Consider the following 15,246-nt stretch of genomic DNA (forward strand, 5'->3'; position numbering starts at 1 on the left):
TCATTTGTCATGTAGTCATCTTTATCAAACACTACACCCACTCTCACGCATGTGTGTGTGTGTGTGTGTTTGTTAAGAAGCCTGTGGTTGGTAGTCCAGGTTCTCAGTGCTGCTGTTTTCATAGTCTTTGTGTAAGTCCAGTGATCCATAGAGCTCCTCCAGTACGACCAGGACTTTGTCTTGAACAGAGTCCACCTGCTCCACTGGGCAGTACTCATCTAGACTGGACCTGAAAACACATACTTTCATTTCACTTTTTTTCTGCACTGTTAAAATTTTAACAAACAAGCTCAGTTCAAACATCGGCTCTAGCTCTCTCTGCTGTAGATGTTTAAAGGGATATTCCGGCATACGCTTAACCCATGGTCTAACACACCGTGACGCCAAGTAAGAACCCCCCCTCCTGAGATCAAGTTTGCCGACCGCTAGCTTCTCTAGTTGTAGCAACGATAACAATACACTGCTGTCTATTTCTCCACCAGCAAACCGCCATCAAAAAGCCACTCATAGCCATAAATAATGCTCAGAACAACACCAAACTTCATCAACAGGTCCCAGCCCATAATATGAGGCATCAAACACCTGCTACAACTAGAGAAGCTAGTGGTCGGCAAACTTGATCTCTGGAGGGGGGGCGGGGGAGGTCTTACTGAGTGTCAGGGTGTGTTAGACCATGGGTTAAACTTATGCCGGAATATCCCTTTAACACTGTGTGGCTGCATTATTTACCTAGACATAGTAACCAGGGTGGGTTTGGGCAGAGGCCTCAGAAACAGTTGTACAGCTGAGATGAGTCTGTCGATCTCCTCGTCAGTGCTGATGTGGTGAGGCAGCTCAACAGTGTCACAGGTTAACCCTGCCTGGTGGACCTGCAGGAACAGATGGGACAGTTGGGGACAGGTGGACAGGACACTGACATCACTCACATGGCTAAACATAAAGCACTCTATGGGTATGTTGATTATAGCCATAGCTATACTATAACTTATAACTGATAATTATTGTATAATTGTCTAATAATCGCATTGTTCTCACCATCTCATAGTCAGGATTTGGGTTTCTTGACCTCAGACTGAAAACCAGCTGTGCTAATGGCGCCATCCTGAAAGCAAAAAGGTACAAAAACACAGAGATAACTCACACTGACCATGCTCCATTTTGAGTCTGAAATCTGAGAGACAATTTGGTTACACTTTACTTGAAGGTATCGTCATAAGAGTGACATGACACTGTCATAAGAGTGACATGACACCGTCATGAACGTGTCATAAACATTATGTCAATGTCATAACGTTATCATTAAGTGTCATTCGGTTTTTGTAGGGTTAGGGTTAGGGTTAACCAAATGACACTTAATGACAATGTTATGACATTGACATAATGTTTATGACACTCTTATGACAGTGTCATGTCACTCTTATGACGATACCTTCAAGTGTTACCGACAATTTATGTCCTATCGCTGTGTAGACATTTTTAAATCAGTAGCAAGTTGAAAGACAGAATGCAGGAAGGCTGGGTGTGAAAGGAGAAAAACTAAGCTTCAAACTGACTATGCCATTTTACAGAGAGTTCCAGTGTCTGGGATTTTAACACAGGACCAGGGCTGGGTAGTACACCCTGGATATAGAGATCATTAACCTCACATACCCATACCTAAGGTCAATTAGGGGTTAAAAGCACCAAGGTCTTTAGTTTGAAGTGTGGGAGGACACCATAGTCCAGTCATTTTATGAGAAAAGGTTAAACAAATTGCAACAGAAGCAAACTCATCTGATTTTGTATCCTCAGCATGTCCTGAGTGAGGGAAAAAAAGCCCCGAAGAATCCCATTAGGGGAAAGTTTCGAAAAACACCCAAACATATCCCATTTATATGCATATAAAAAATTTTTTTCACGTGAATAGGGTAAAATTTTTAACCTTTAGATATCTCCACGAAAATTACTGAGTTGATTACTTACATTAAGACAAACAAAAAATGTATTACAAGTTTTTTGAAATTCTTTGTTAACATGAGCAAATTTGCATAAATTTGTATAAATTTGCATAAATTCCACCGTTTTGACGGCACATGTATATATGAAGTTGCTGTGGTGGTACCAGCATGAAAATTGGAATGAGTTGACTCCATCGGTCAACCGACAAGTTGACCACTTTAAATTTCAAGATGACTGCAATTTTTCAAGACAGCCACATCCTTAGTAGAGCAGGTATGACATGCTCCGTCTCTATTAATGCTCATGGGCCTAAATTAGTTCCATTCCTTTTTTAACTGTAATATCATATTACAGTTAAAAAATGTCTTGTTCACATTTTCACCTGCTCTACCCAATGTTTAGATCAGGTGCTGTATGTATGCAAATTAGTCATACGTAATTGGATTATGCACTGTTGGCTCATGTCATACCTGCTCTACTAAGGATGTGGCTGTCTTGAAAAATTACAGTCATCTTGAAATTTAAAGTGGTCAACTTGTCGGTTGACCGATGTAGTCAACTCATTCCAATTTTCATGCCGGTACCACCACAGCAACTTCATATATACATGTCCCGTCAAAACGGTGGAATTTATGCAAATTTATACAAATTTATTCAAATTTGCTCATGTTAACAAAGAATTTCAAAAAACTTGTAATACATTTTTTGTTTGTCTTAATGTAAGTAATCAACTCAGTAATTTTCATGGAGATATCTAAAGGTTAAAAATTTTACCCTATACACGTGAGATTTTTTTTTTATATGCGTATAAATGGGATATGTTTGGGTGTTTTTCGAAACTTTCCCCTAATGGGATTCTTCGGGGCTTTTTTCCCTCACTCAGGACATGTTGAGGATACAAAATCAGTTGAGTTTGCTTCTGTTGCAATTTGTTTAACGTTGACCCCTTTTTTGGCCTAAAATTACTGGACTACCAGAGAACCCGGAGTGGACCCACATGGAGAACATGCAAACTCCGCCCATCAACAAACTCAGAGAAACCTGGAAACTTCTGCACTCAGTGATGGTCTGAAATCGGTAACTTCTTGATGGTTCCAGTCCCACTGACTCTGTGTGTTAAACAGGTGAAGGAGTGGATCACATAAAGACCAGACTGAGATAGTTCTGTTTGGAAACACAGAGTGAAGGCTGACACTCAGAGCCTGAATGGATTCTAGAGCACTGAAGACTTCTTCCCCTGTTGAAAACCATGTCATCACAGGAGGAGCTCTTCGTTTAGTGACCCAATCAAAGCTCTAACTAAACCTCACAGAGTGAAGCTCAGAGAAACTCACTCCTGTCTTTGTGACCTCCTGACTCCACTTCTCAGGATTTTTAGAGATGCAAAAATATGTTCTGTTGTAGCAGTCAGAGCCCTCTAATTACATAATTGCTTTAGTGTTTTTTCATAAAGATACAAGCACAGGTGCAATATTAACATTGACAACACAGGTCTGCTAGTCCCAGAGACTTGAACTGAAGTCATTGCCCATCACTGGTTTATTCCAGTGGATGTTTGTCCACTTGTTGTTTCAGTTCTTTACTTAATTCATCACCATCTTATAGTCATGACTTTTGGACAGAAGCTTTACCCAGGGTTGCTGGCCCAGCGTTTTACTGTCTCTTCTCCATCGTCTTCTAGAAGATCAGCAAATGCTGCTTCCAGATCTTCTAACTGACGAGTACGATGATCCACACACTCATCGAGCTCCTCCTGGACACACAAGACACAGACTTCATGTTAACCATCAAATCAGATACAAATCCTTCTGTTCCGTCATAGTATGGCTCTAGAAAACATAGACATAAAGACAAATTAGCGTTTTCTGTCTTGGTTTTGTTGCCTTCTGATAATTAGCACATTTTCACAAACTGTACTTGGACAAAAAGGAGTATTTGAGTGGATTAAATCTTTATGGCAGTTTTTGCAACCTTGGTACCAAGAAACACAGTCCACTGACTGTGATCCTGAAATCAGCCCCAGGACTGCAGGAACACACTCTGGGTGTTAGTAGGAAAACAACAGACAGGTGACAAATTGAAGGAAAACTGACCAGTGTCATAGTCAGAACAGCAGCAGTCTGTGAGGATGAGCTCCATGCATCATGTGGTGTTTAGATCAGATGATGATGGTGGACAGCACTGACTGACTGCTGCTCTCTAAGGGCCCATTCACATGGAGCGTCTTTTGTGCGAGCGTTTCCATTGTTTTCAATGTAACTGCGCGCCTTGCGCGCGCAAAATCCGAAGCGACGCCGACGCACCGTGCACGCGCCTTTTTTTCCGCGCGCGTCCGAGGCGCACCGAGATGAAAATATCTCAACTTTTTCGAATGCTGCACGCGCACCGCGTGTCATGTGATCAGAATCAGCTGCACGGACCTGCTTCACCAGCAGCAACAAGCAGCCCGGCTCTCAGTGCTTGCCCGCTTTCAGCAGCTCCCTCTCGGCGAGCAGCAGCTCAGTTCTCCCCCGGTCCAGCCCGGATCTCTACTCCATAGCTGCCATAGCAGCAGTGTGATACCAGTACATTTAACCGCATTTTTAACTTTTATTAGACACAAGGTAGGGAGTTCACGTCTCGCCTGCCTCCCTCCAGACAGACAGATCGAGCAGTGAAGCTGCTGAGAGGGATTCACGGTGCTTGAAATCTGATCAGCTCTGTGTTTACTCATTTCCTGGTTAAATGACAGAAGCACACTACTAATGTAAAAATGTGACAGGTTCTTTTGGTTGCTTAGTAACGGCAGACGTGACCATAGACGCGAGCTCAGAAGCGCTTTGAAAAACGCATGCAAAACGCTCCAGCTGGCGTTTTGCACGCGTTTTCAGGCGCTCCATGTGAATGGGGCCTAAGGTGTTTTCTGGTTAAACAGTAGATGGTGGTGTTGTCATTCTGTTTCTCCACACATTCTTCAGGGTGTTCCTTTAATTTGTCTGTAGCTGTTGCACCCCCCACACTACACACACACACAAACTACTATGACTACCACTACCACCTGTTGAGTGGAACGGTTATTGTTTATGTCTCTCTTGAGAATCAGACCCTGTGTCTCAACAAGATAAATAAATAAAGACTAATTACATTCCTATTCTTCTGAGGCAATACATAATGTATACAATATGTAGTTAGTACAGTAGCAAGAAAAAAATATGTGAACCCTAGTTTTCTGCATTAATTTGTCATAACATTGTGTACCACACAAACAATTATAGTACTTCATGTCATTTTGGAAAGCAATAATGCAGAAAACTAGGACACTATGGCACTTTATGGTGCAAAAGATCTATCTATCTATCTGTCTGTCTGTCTGTCTGTCTGTCTGTCTGTCTGTCCGTCCATCCATCCATCCGGTGCCTTCCTGTATGTGTTTAGAGCTCTACTGTGTGCCAGTGACTGCAGTGTCCACATCCATTCATATGTAGAAGTCTGACCTGCTGAGGGTTGGGGCCGGGTCCTCTGAAGCTGTACAGCTCCTTCAGAATGCCATACTCCTCCTTCACACAGAGACCACACACAGCTCAGCTCAGTTTAAGAAAAAAACTTGTTCCATTTTTACAATGGCCCTGAGAGCCACTGCATCCCAACAGACTACATGCAAATGTACAAAACACAAACAACACAACAACAGAGAGAGAGAGAAGGAGAGACTAGGGGAGCCTATTTGTCTAGTAGTGTTTTCTTAATTTTACTTAGTTGGTTTCATCAAGCACAATTATCCGGACATGTTTTCAAATAATATGGCGGGAAAAACTTTGTAGATATTCAACTTAATGCACAATAATGGCTACAATAGAAATGACAGCACAGATGTGTGTGTGAGACATACCTGTGTGTATAGTTCCTTGAAGGGATTCTTACATGAGAAGAAATCCAAGTCGATGTCCAGGATGTATGGCTCTGTCTCCACTAGAAATGCAGAGATTCCTTTAACGACATAGTTAGTAGATCCTTCTTCTTCATCATTATCAGTCCCTAGGTATGTCCCACTGCTCCACTGCTGTTCTTTGACACTGCTGCCCCCTGCTGGTTGCAGTGTGTCAGTGGCTGCAGAGAGGGACTCGGAGCAGCCGGCTCCCTCGGCCTTGTCACGCTCTGTCCTCTGTCTCTTGGCAGGCCACCTCCGTGTGTCCTCCCCTGTCTTCTGCTCTGAAACCAGATGGAACAGCATGAGACTGTGGAAGATGGAAGCGTGTCTGTCCTTGAATAAACAACAAATAAAAGAATCCAAAGTTAAGCTTTTGTAGTGAATGTTGATGGAGTTGAGCGCCATCTGTCCACTGGACACCCTGTTTGAGTCATCATGGGAATGAACCACCCATCCAGGGATCAGCAGCCAAAACACTCTGGAGTCCAAGTGAATGTTTGTGCCAAATGTGAAGAAGCTCCTTAACAGCATGCCTCAGATACAGTGTCCATGAGAATGGGATGGATGCACAGACAGTCTGAAGACAGTCTTCCTCCACTCTCCTTATAATTTTATACAGATTTTGATATCCTTTGTTATCCTAAATATTATTGCTAGTGTAAGTGACTTTATTCTCCTAATTATCGTATCTGTATTTGTATTTATTCTATTGGAGCTGCTGTGACACAATAACAATTTCCTAGTACTATTCTATTCTATTCTCTGGTGGAAAATTAAGAACAAATATCCAGTGTCTCTGATCCCTTCTTGTTACTTTGGCTACTTTATTTCTACATTTTTATGATATTACAGTGGTGGGAAAAAAAGTATTCAGACATCCTCAGAAGTTTACACAATTCCCTGCACATGTGGATCAGGATGCGTCATTTCTTGCTGAAGAAACGCTTGGACGGCCAGATCTTGGTTTGTCTTCCAAGCTGTTGGTTGGTCTGGATTTCTGCAGAGTGGATCCAACTGCATCTGCTCTGCCTGGCTCTCCTGAGGCAGCTGGTAGTGGTAGGAGGTAATACTGATATCGATACTCAAATGAAAATATCGATACTTTTGATACTTCAGTCATTTGTGGTTATGCATATCATTAACAGAACACAGTGGAAAGTAACTAAACTATTCAGATCTTGTCTAAATGACACGCGGTTGGTAGGAACTAGTTTTTCTTCCGCCTGCTCACAAAGTCAGTCTGTGTAGAGTCAATGGCGGAGCGGAAAAGGAGTCAGGTGTGGAGCTATTTCAGCGCCACAAACAGTGAAGACAAAGTCTGTAATATCTGTGGGAAAATTATAAACAATATTATAAATAAATAAATTAAAAAATATATATAAATAATGTTTATCATTGTCTTATTTAATTTATGGTTTTATTATTTTACATGTGTTCTTTTTTTAGTGTTTAAAACACTATTTTCGGCTATATTCTCGGGGATGCAAACGGGTTAGGACCAAAAAAGAGAGGAATTGTCTGGCGTGGGGGGGGGTCACTATTACATTCAGTGGCGGCTGGTGGTCAAATTAGTTGGGTGGGCTAATAAACAAATTATACCCATTAAATGGTTAACACAGCTAAAAGTTAGGGTTATCTCATCTCACAAAAGTAGGCCTATAGCAACTAACTAGGCCTACACACTGCATTAAGTAGTAGGGTATAGTCCAAAAAAAAAAAAAAAAAACTTCACCTGGTTATCTCACACATACACACAGTCTCTCTCTCTCTCTCTCACGCACGCACACACACACACGCACGCACGCGCGCGCACACACACACACACACACACACACACACAAACACCTACACACACACACACACACACACACGTACGCACGCACACACACCCGACGATATTGCTCAATTAAAAAAAAAAAAAAAGACGATATATGCAGCTCATATCGACGGCCTTTCTGGTCTGTTATCGCCATGTCATGGTGCTCCCGGTGAGTTCAGAAACTAGATTCTCCACTTCGTTCATGTTAGCAAAGACAGTTTAGAGCAGTAAAGTAATGCTACCTGTGATGCTAGCGCCTAGCGCCGCTGTTTCTGTCTTCTCCCTCCCACAACAACACAACCTTTCCTCCGGTTCCTGTCATTGGTCTGAAAACAGCGGTGTTGGGCACCAAGGGGGCGGGACATGACGCCTGTCAATCACTGACCCTGCGTCAGCCCGCTGCTGATTGGTCAGAACCGCTCGGCCTGTGGGCTGAATGAAATTAGCCCAAACAGTCGGTCAATGGCGAGGGCGGGACATGGCACCTGTCAATCATCCACAGTCGGAAAATGAATGAGAGCAGACCGGAGCAGACTCGGTGAGCTGGGGCTGATTAAAATTAGCCCATTTAGAGATATCCTGTGTTTTTCTTGAAACTATTTAATATTGTTGCCAGTTCCGATTTTACTAAGACTTAGAACAATCTTTTGTATGTTATTTAGAGAATATAATATAGGCTATATATAATATTTTTTCCTCATCTTTTGTTGTGTAATGCAGGGAGGGCTTAGCCCCACTAGCCCATTGATACCAGCCGTCACTGATTACATTATATAATATATATATATATATATATATTTATATATTACAATATCATGGAAAAGTCCATTTCCAGTAGTTCAACCCCAACCAAGTATTGAGTGCATATAGATGGACATAGTTTTCGGAAGGCCAACATTATTAAAAATGCTTAAGAAAAAAAAATTATTTATTAATATTTCAATTTTGGATACTGAATTTTAGGTCTTCACTGAATGTTAGTCATAATGATTACTATTAAAATAAACTGAATAAATAAAGACATGGGATGTTTAATTCAGTGTGTAATGGACATATATATAATGTGTTAGTTTCAGTTTTTGAATTGAACACATTCTACATCGCGGAGGCGACGTCTTTCCACTTATTAGGGCTTCCTTCTCCACTGAAACGGGGCAGAGCTCCGTGGGAGACACCTGGCTGACACACCAACGTAGGGAACCGTGCATGTCCACGGCGCACAGCTCCACGGACATGCACGGGGGGGAAAAAACGACGTCGCCGTCGCATCGACTGCACGCGGCTACGCGCCGCTTTAATGAGTGCGCATGTCGCGCGTCTACATCGGAGGTGAATAGGTAGGCTGTTATCAGTATAATCAGAGACAACCATGAATGAGTTCGCCTCAGTTTCACGTGATTGTCACTGTCAGCCTGTTAGAAAAACATTTTACTGACCCCAGCTGAGACGCTGAGATGCTGAGACCCCCCCCCCCTTCCCAAAAACAAAAACTCTTCGGATCTGAACGATTCACACAAGTCACCTAATTGGTCATGAAAAAAGCGAGTTTCGCTTTTCGGCGCGCTGTTTGCATCCCTGTATTCTAAACGAGGCCACTACCTCAATATAGTTCAGAGTTTAAAATAAATACGTTACTCTGAAGTCTTGTATCCTTAGGAAGCTATGACTTGAAATACAGTACTTTTTTAATTTTATTAGATTTACCAGGCACATTAGGTGCATTTTAACAAAGTATCGGTATCAGATCGGTATCGCCGATACCAGCCTGAATTTTACTCAGTGTCGGATTGGAAAGCAAATTTGTGGTATCGAACATCACTAGCAGCTGGACCTTCCTGGCTGAGAATCTGGATCTTCAGGCCTGTTTCTTGCATCAGGTTCCTTGTTTTAGCCATTTTTGTCTCAGAAGAACTTTAAAATGTGCAACAAAAATTTTAATAAAAAGCATGGTCTTCATTAGTGGATCACTGGTGCCTTATGTATTTTTATGATACCAATCAATTTTATGTTTTTAAAGGCTTTTTCTGGATTTGTTTAGTATTTTGGCTGTGACTGTACTCAAAAAAATTGCACTTAAAGACCTAAGAGTGATTCTTAAAGGGATAGTTCAACATTTTGGCAAATTGGCTCATTGCTATAATCCCTATAGTCATAGCAGTAGGTTCGTTACCTACCGGAGTTGTTTTAGAGGCAAATGCAGAGACTGCTCGCTGAAAAACTGTCCCTGAAGGCAACACTCATCAGCGGTTTTGCATGAATTTACCTCTAAAACAACTCTGTCTCGTAACGTTCCATTATTATCTCATAGTGTGGTGAATGTGCAGGTCACAATTTGTCCACAAGAGCGTTTTGGAGTTTCAGTAGCTCTGAGCAGCTCGCTGCTTAGCTTGGCCGTTCTAAAAATAGCTTACACAGACAAATAAAAGTAACGAACCTACTGCTATGACTATAGGGATTATGGCAATGGGCCAATTTGCCAAAATGTTGAACTATCCCTTTAATGTAATATTTCACAAATGCATGGGGTGTCCAAAAACATTTTTCCACCACTGTAAATTATACATTTCTGTCTAATACTCGTTTTTTTCATATAAGTCATTTTCTTCCCGCTCTCGTTTGGCTTGCCAGCAACAGGGAAGAAGCTGAAACTCTCTAGATGACCACATGAGAAGATGTAAAAGAACAAAAACAAACAGGCTGAATGAATATGATTCATGTTAGGAGACCAAACCAACCTGTGAGTGATGAATAACCCGGTTTGACGGGATTCACTTTGATCACGTTGAGTCTGAGAGGCTTCGAGTTCTCCAGCTGCTCCTCACAGACATAAAGACCATCACTGAGGAAGTAGTTGTCTGCACTGGTCACCCTGCAGACGGAGAGGACACAGACAGAGACACTTTATAAAGATGATGCTAAATGCTGAGTGAAGAAGTTCAGTGTGTCCCTGCTGGACTGTTTCCCACCTGATGGTGGTGGTGGAGGAGTCTCTGCCAACGGCCATCCGGTGCTCCCCCTCTCTGATTTGCTGGGCCCAGTATGGATGGAGCCATGCCACAGTGGACACATGACCAGCATACACCATGGGCATTATCCAGTTTTCTATACTCAACTCACTGAAAGAAAAAAGGAAATATAACCCTGATTAGCAGGTCACACAGTACTGAGCTGTGCACTAGACACAACATGCTGTGTGTCATAGCTGTACATAAAACCTATGGACAGTCAGTAGGAGAAATACAGTGTTTGTGATGAGGATCTTTAACTTTACCATCAAGTCTATTTGTCATTTTACCGTCATTGGAGCAAGAGAGAGGTCACTTCTTTCTCTCTCGCTTACAAAGTAATGTGATATGTATGTGTGACCCAAATCATATCAGTAACTTCCCAGTGTGATGACTGGATTAACCCTCACACAACTCTGCCTGCTATGCAGTAGCAGAGTGGATTTTAAAGCCCCAGTATTTTAAAGCCCCAGTATGTAACTCATTTGGCTTTTTATTAGCAAAAATCAAATATCGCTTTCATAAATACGTATTTCACTGAAGTCAAATCATATCCGCATACATATGAAAGCTTTCTGGTACCTTAGAATGAGTTGTTACAAGTCGTTACAAATATACAAGGGGGGGCCGCACTGAACCAAGGCTGCCATGTTGCATCGTCATTTTTTACGTTCAGTGGCAGCGTGACCGTAGGTAACCGCGGAAACTCACTGGAGCTGTCGGCTCGGGGAGAAAGTTTTCCAGGTAGCGCCTGTTAAAACTGTCACCACTGTGTAGTGTGAGGAAGGACGGAGGCACTGATGTTGCATTCGGGTGCAGTCAGGCAGACGGCCATCGGCAAACCAACCGGATGTCATTTTACTCACGTGGGTCAGGTAAACAATACGACATCACCATGACAACATATTGTCACGCCTGTATTGTTTTGCCTCGTGCTGGCGGACCACTTGTTTACATAGAGGCTTGTTTATCCTGTTACATGCAGTGTCTGTTGTCTGTCTGATGTCTGCCCCATTTCACGTGAATGCAACATCAAGAATACGTTCCGATATGCAACCACACCGCTAGATGGGGGTAATTCCTACACATTATACCTTTAAATACAATACAAACAGGCCTTCTTTCTGACATAGTGTGTGTTATATAACTTTGAATGTTTCCTGCATGAGGCTCTGCAGAGAAGCTTCTTGATTACTACCTGCTAAATCAACTGCAACAGCATCTAAGTCTTGTGTGAAACACTGTGTATAATGTTGGTACGTCAAAGTGCAAGCATAAAGGAATGTGTGATTGGTTTATTGTACGATATTCCCCCCTCCAATGAATGTGTGTGAAGCAGAAAAAGGCGGTTGCACTAGATGGTTCAAATGGTCAATATTATATAGTGAATATAGGCTGTACATTTTCATACCTGAACAGTTTCTCCTTATCAAAGACTGTGTCAGCACACATGTTGACAGGGATCAGCAGATCAGGGTGGGAGTCCAGATGGATCATCTTTATGTTCTGTGCCGGGAGGTGTCTCGAGGCGATGGCACGGTAGATGTGACACACCACCTGCTCCAGATGTAGTGAAATGAGATGACAAATAGTAGAAATAAAATGAAATAGATTACAATTATTTCTACTACATCTTTATCTCCAATTTCCTACTTCATTACACCAGACAGTCAAGATAAGGCGATTCCTGTGAAGCCCTTTCCAATCATTTCCTCTGAACAGAGAGGGATGGTTCATGGGTGTTTTTGGTTTGTTCCAATGAAGCGTCTAAGTTGTGTTTGCTTCACTTTATCATCATTTGACCTGTCAACATCCTGACTTTTCTGCAGCCTCTGCTCTGCCCAGCTCCTAAAACAAATACCAGCTCTGCCTGAAGTTAAATCCTAAATCCCCCAAATGATCACACATGATTTCAATAATGGTTCAACAGGGTACCTCAAACCAAACATTAATCATGTTCCCAGCAGTTAATCATGCTCCTGCATCGGCAGTAGCCAGAGCTGGAGGCATACTGTATTTGGGTCGTCTGCCTGCTCCATTTACGGGGTGTTCCCACCAAACGCAATGACGCTTCATCGCGCGAATTGAAATAATTGAACTTTTGCAGCAAGTTCGCGCTAAGACGCGCCGCGACAGCCTATCAGCTTTGAGATCGTCACTGACGTGCTGACGTACGGATGTACTGGTGTTCCCTTGGCAGTTTAGTCAGAGCGAGTCTATTGACAATATTAGAAGTTATCTGGTTTAGTTTAGTTTATTATTCAGATCCCCATTAGCTGCAGCAAAGCCACAGCTCTTCAGTGTTGCTTTTCCGGTGCTGTTACAAACGATTCTGGTTTGGAGATTCGGACCTGAAAGCACGTTATCACTGCTGTTTTCAACCAGCGGGCACTGTGAGCCGACCGCCCCGTCCCAAAGCACTCAACAGGCGGTCAGTCACACAGTAGTGTCACGGAGCTGTCTCCTCCGCTGCAGCCAGAGACCCGCACCGCTGTTCCTCTCCCATCTACAGGGACAGGAACAGTGCAGCGACGGTGGTTATGGTCGACGAGAGAATGAAATAGTGGAAGAAATGTTGTTGTTTGGGCGGGCTCGTCGCGCGACGCGATGCTGCGATGAGGCGTTTTTTGCATATTGGACCAGTGTCAAAACTGGAGCGTCTAGCGCGACACGATTTCATTTGACGCGCGATTACATCGCGTCCATCGCGTTTGGTGGGAACACGCCGTTATATGGACATGATATCTGAGTAACACCTTGAAGGACCTTTTCAGATTTGGCACAAATGTCACATCGAGTCCAGGATGAGGTGATAGGATTTTAGTAGGGATGTCCTAATCACGTATCATTAGTAATTACCAATACTGATCATATATGCACAAAGCCCAAAATGTCCATACATCTGACTGTTAGTCATGTTTTCCTCACTCTGTTGCTCCTTGCTAACGGCAGACACACAGGTGTGAGCAGGTTGTGATTACTGTCATGATCTGTCTTCTTGCTGTGGAAATTTCTCACAATTCAGTAACAGATTTTTAGTTAGCATGAATGTTACTATACCCCATATCACCAAAACCTAGGAATAGTTTACATATTTGATTAATATAATTAAACAAGAGGAAGCCTCAGAGCTAAATTTTAAAAAAGGGGCAAACAAATTATGAATGCAAATTCTGAGGGGAACGTGATTATTTTGTTCAGACCCTAACACTACATTCACTTCGGTGAAAAATGATTAAAAAGGTCCTATTAAGAAGTGACTCCTCTGTAAATCTGTCACTTGTCATTATCATTAGTGTAATAATGTGGCTATACCTCATATATTTATTTTAATCAGTGGCTGTGGAACCTGCCTCAGTTTGGACTGGCAGTTCATCAGTTCAGCCTGGGAGAAAAGGTTCCTACAGCACGGCAGAAATATTACTGTAACTCACAATCTGCAGCTGGTATCAATGGGCATGTGGGGTGTTCCTTTGTTCCATCACTAGTGTTGGGCAGATTACTTTTAAGAAGTAATAATATAGTACATAAAGTTACTAGTTAGTTTTTGGGGTAAGTAACTAAGTTAGTAACTGAATTACTACAGTATACATGTAACTACTTATCACGAAACGTAAGTATTGCGTTACTTTTATAATACAATATGTCAAATTACTTGGATTCGTCCCCCTAACACACTAACCATAACCTGATAAACGGCCTTTTCCCGACTAGTTGATGGACTGAAATAATACACTTTAACGGCTATATTATTTTGTAAAGGCAAATAACGGCGCATTTTATTGTCAGTAACGGTAACGGCGTTATAACGGGGGAACAGTAACTTTCTCGAATACTCGTTACTGAAAAAAGTAGCACCGTTATTCCCATCATTGAGTTGAAGTAATATAAGACTACACACAATGCAGAGAAATAAACACCGTTAGCTAAGGTTAGAGCTAGCTGAGTTGGCTAACGCACAGACGGTTATTCAGTGTGTTTTAGGTCTGGTCCACACAGCTTGAGAGGAAACACCGCTACACTTGTGTACTAAGTTAGAGCGACAGAGAAAGCAGCCGTACATCGTGGTGGTCCTCCACTATCCACACCGGCAGCCGCTCGTAGAACCTCTTCATCGGCCCGCAGCTCATGTCAGCAGGGGGAACTAATGTTTGCTCCGTCCGTTAGATATTAACTCAGCTAAATGACGTCGAGTTTTCACGGCTCCATTCCCAGCAGCACTTTATAAACAGTTCCGTCAGATTCTGATTGATATTTCAAACCAGCTGCCATGGGGGGAAACTATCGGAAGTGACACCGACAATTGTTTTTATGTCCGGGTAAAAACAAGCGACGGGACAAAGGTTCCTCTTATCAGGATTATGCTATCGGATTATGCAGAAAAATAAATAAAAACTGAAATTAAACAAAAATAATGTGTGGTTAAAATAACCACACACAACATAGGTAAATTACATCAATATCAATTATTTGTCACATGGGTGAATAAAAAAACAAGACAATTTATCTAGCAGTCACAGCTTTCCACTGAAAGAATGTTTCTTTTTACAGTCTATGGTTTTAGGAAGACAGAAACA

At 42.2% G+C, this 15,246-nt stretch overlaps 1 protein-coding gene across 1 annotated transcript; it reads right to left on the reverse strand.

Annotated features, from left to right (window-relative positions):
- On the reverse strand, positions 1 to 14,996 carry c17h5orf22 (chromosome 17 C5orf22 homolog). Its single transcript, XM_085804714.1, has 10 exons — positions 14,731 to 14,996; positions 12,081 to 12,226; positions 10,631 to 10,780; positions 10,400 to 10,533; positions 5,807 to 6,126; positions 5,412 to 5,474; positions 3,570 to 3,691; positions 1,036 to 1,102; positions 730 to 869; positions 1 to 229 (listed from the first exon to the last, which is right to left on the reverse strand). Exons 1-10 carry the CDS (start codon positions 14,797 to 14,799, stop codon positions 73 to 75), a joined length of 1,368 nt encoding a protein of 455 aa, XP_085660840.1. The 5' UTR covers positions 14,800 to 14,996; the 3' UTR covers positions 1 to 72.
- Between the last annotated feature and the right edge of the window lie 250 nt (positions 14,997 to 15,246).

This window comes from Trachurus japonicus, chromosome 17 (genome assembly GCF_045865225.1).
Source record: "Trachurus japonicus isolate A0001 chromosome 17, Traja_1.0".
NCBI lineage: Eukaryota > Metazoa > Chordata > Actinopteri > Carangiformes > Carangidae > Trachurus > Trachurus japonicus.

What these genes read in the sequence shown, in the direction of transcription:
- c17h5orf22 (XM_085804714.1), bottom strand. Translation starts at nt 14,799, where the DNA reads ATGAGCTGCGGGCCGATGAAGAGGTTCTACGAGCGGCTGCCGGTGTGG. An exon ending in GATAAGGAGAAACTGTTCAG is followed by an intron (nt 10,781 to 12,080) that starts GTATGAAAATGT and finishes TTTTTCTTTCAG; the next exon opens with TGAGTTGAGTATAGAAAACT. An exon ending in ACCCTGGTTACTATGTCTAG is followed by an intron (nt 230 to 729) that starts GTAAATAATGCA and finishes ATGTGTTTTCAG; the next exon opens with GTCCAGTCTAGATGAGTACT.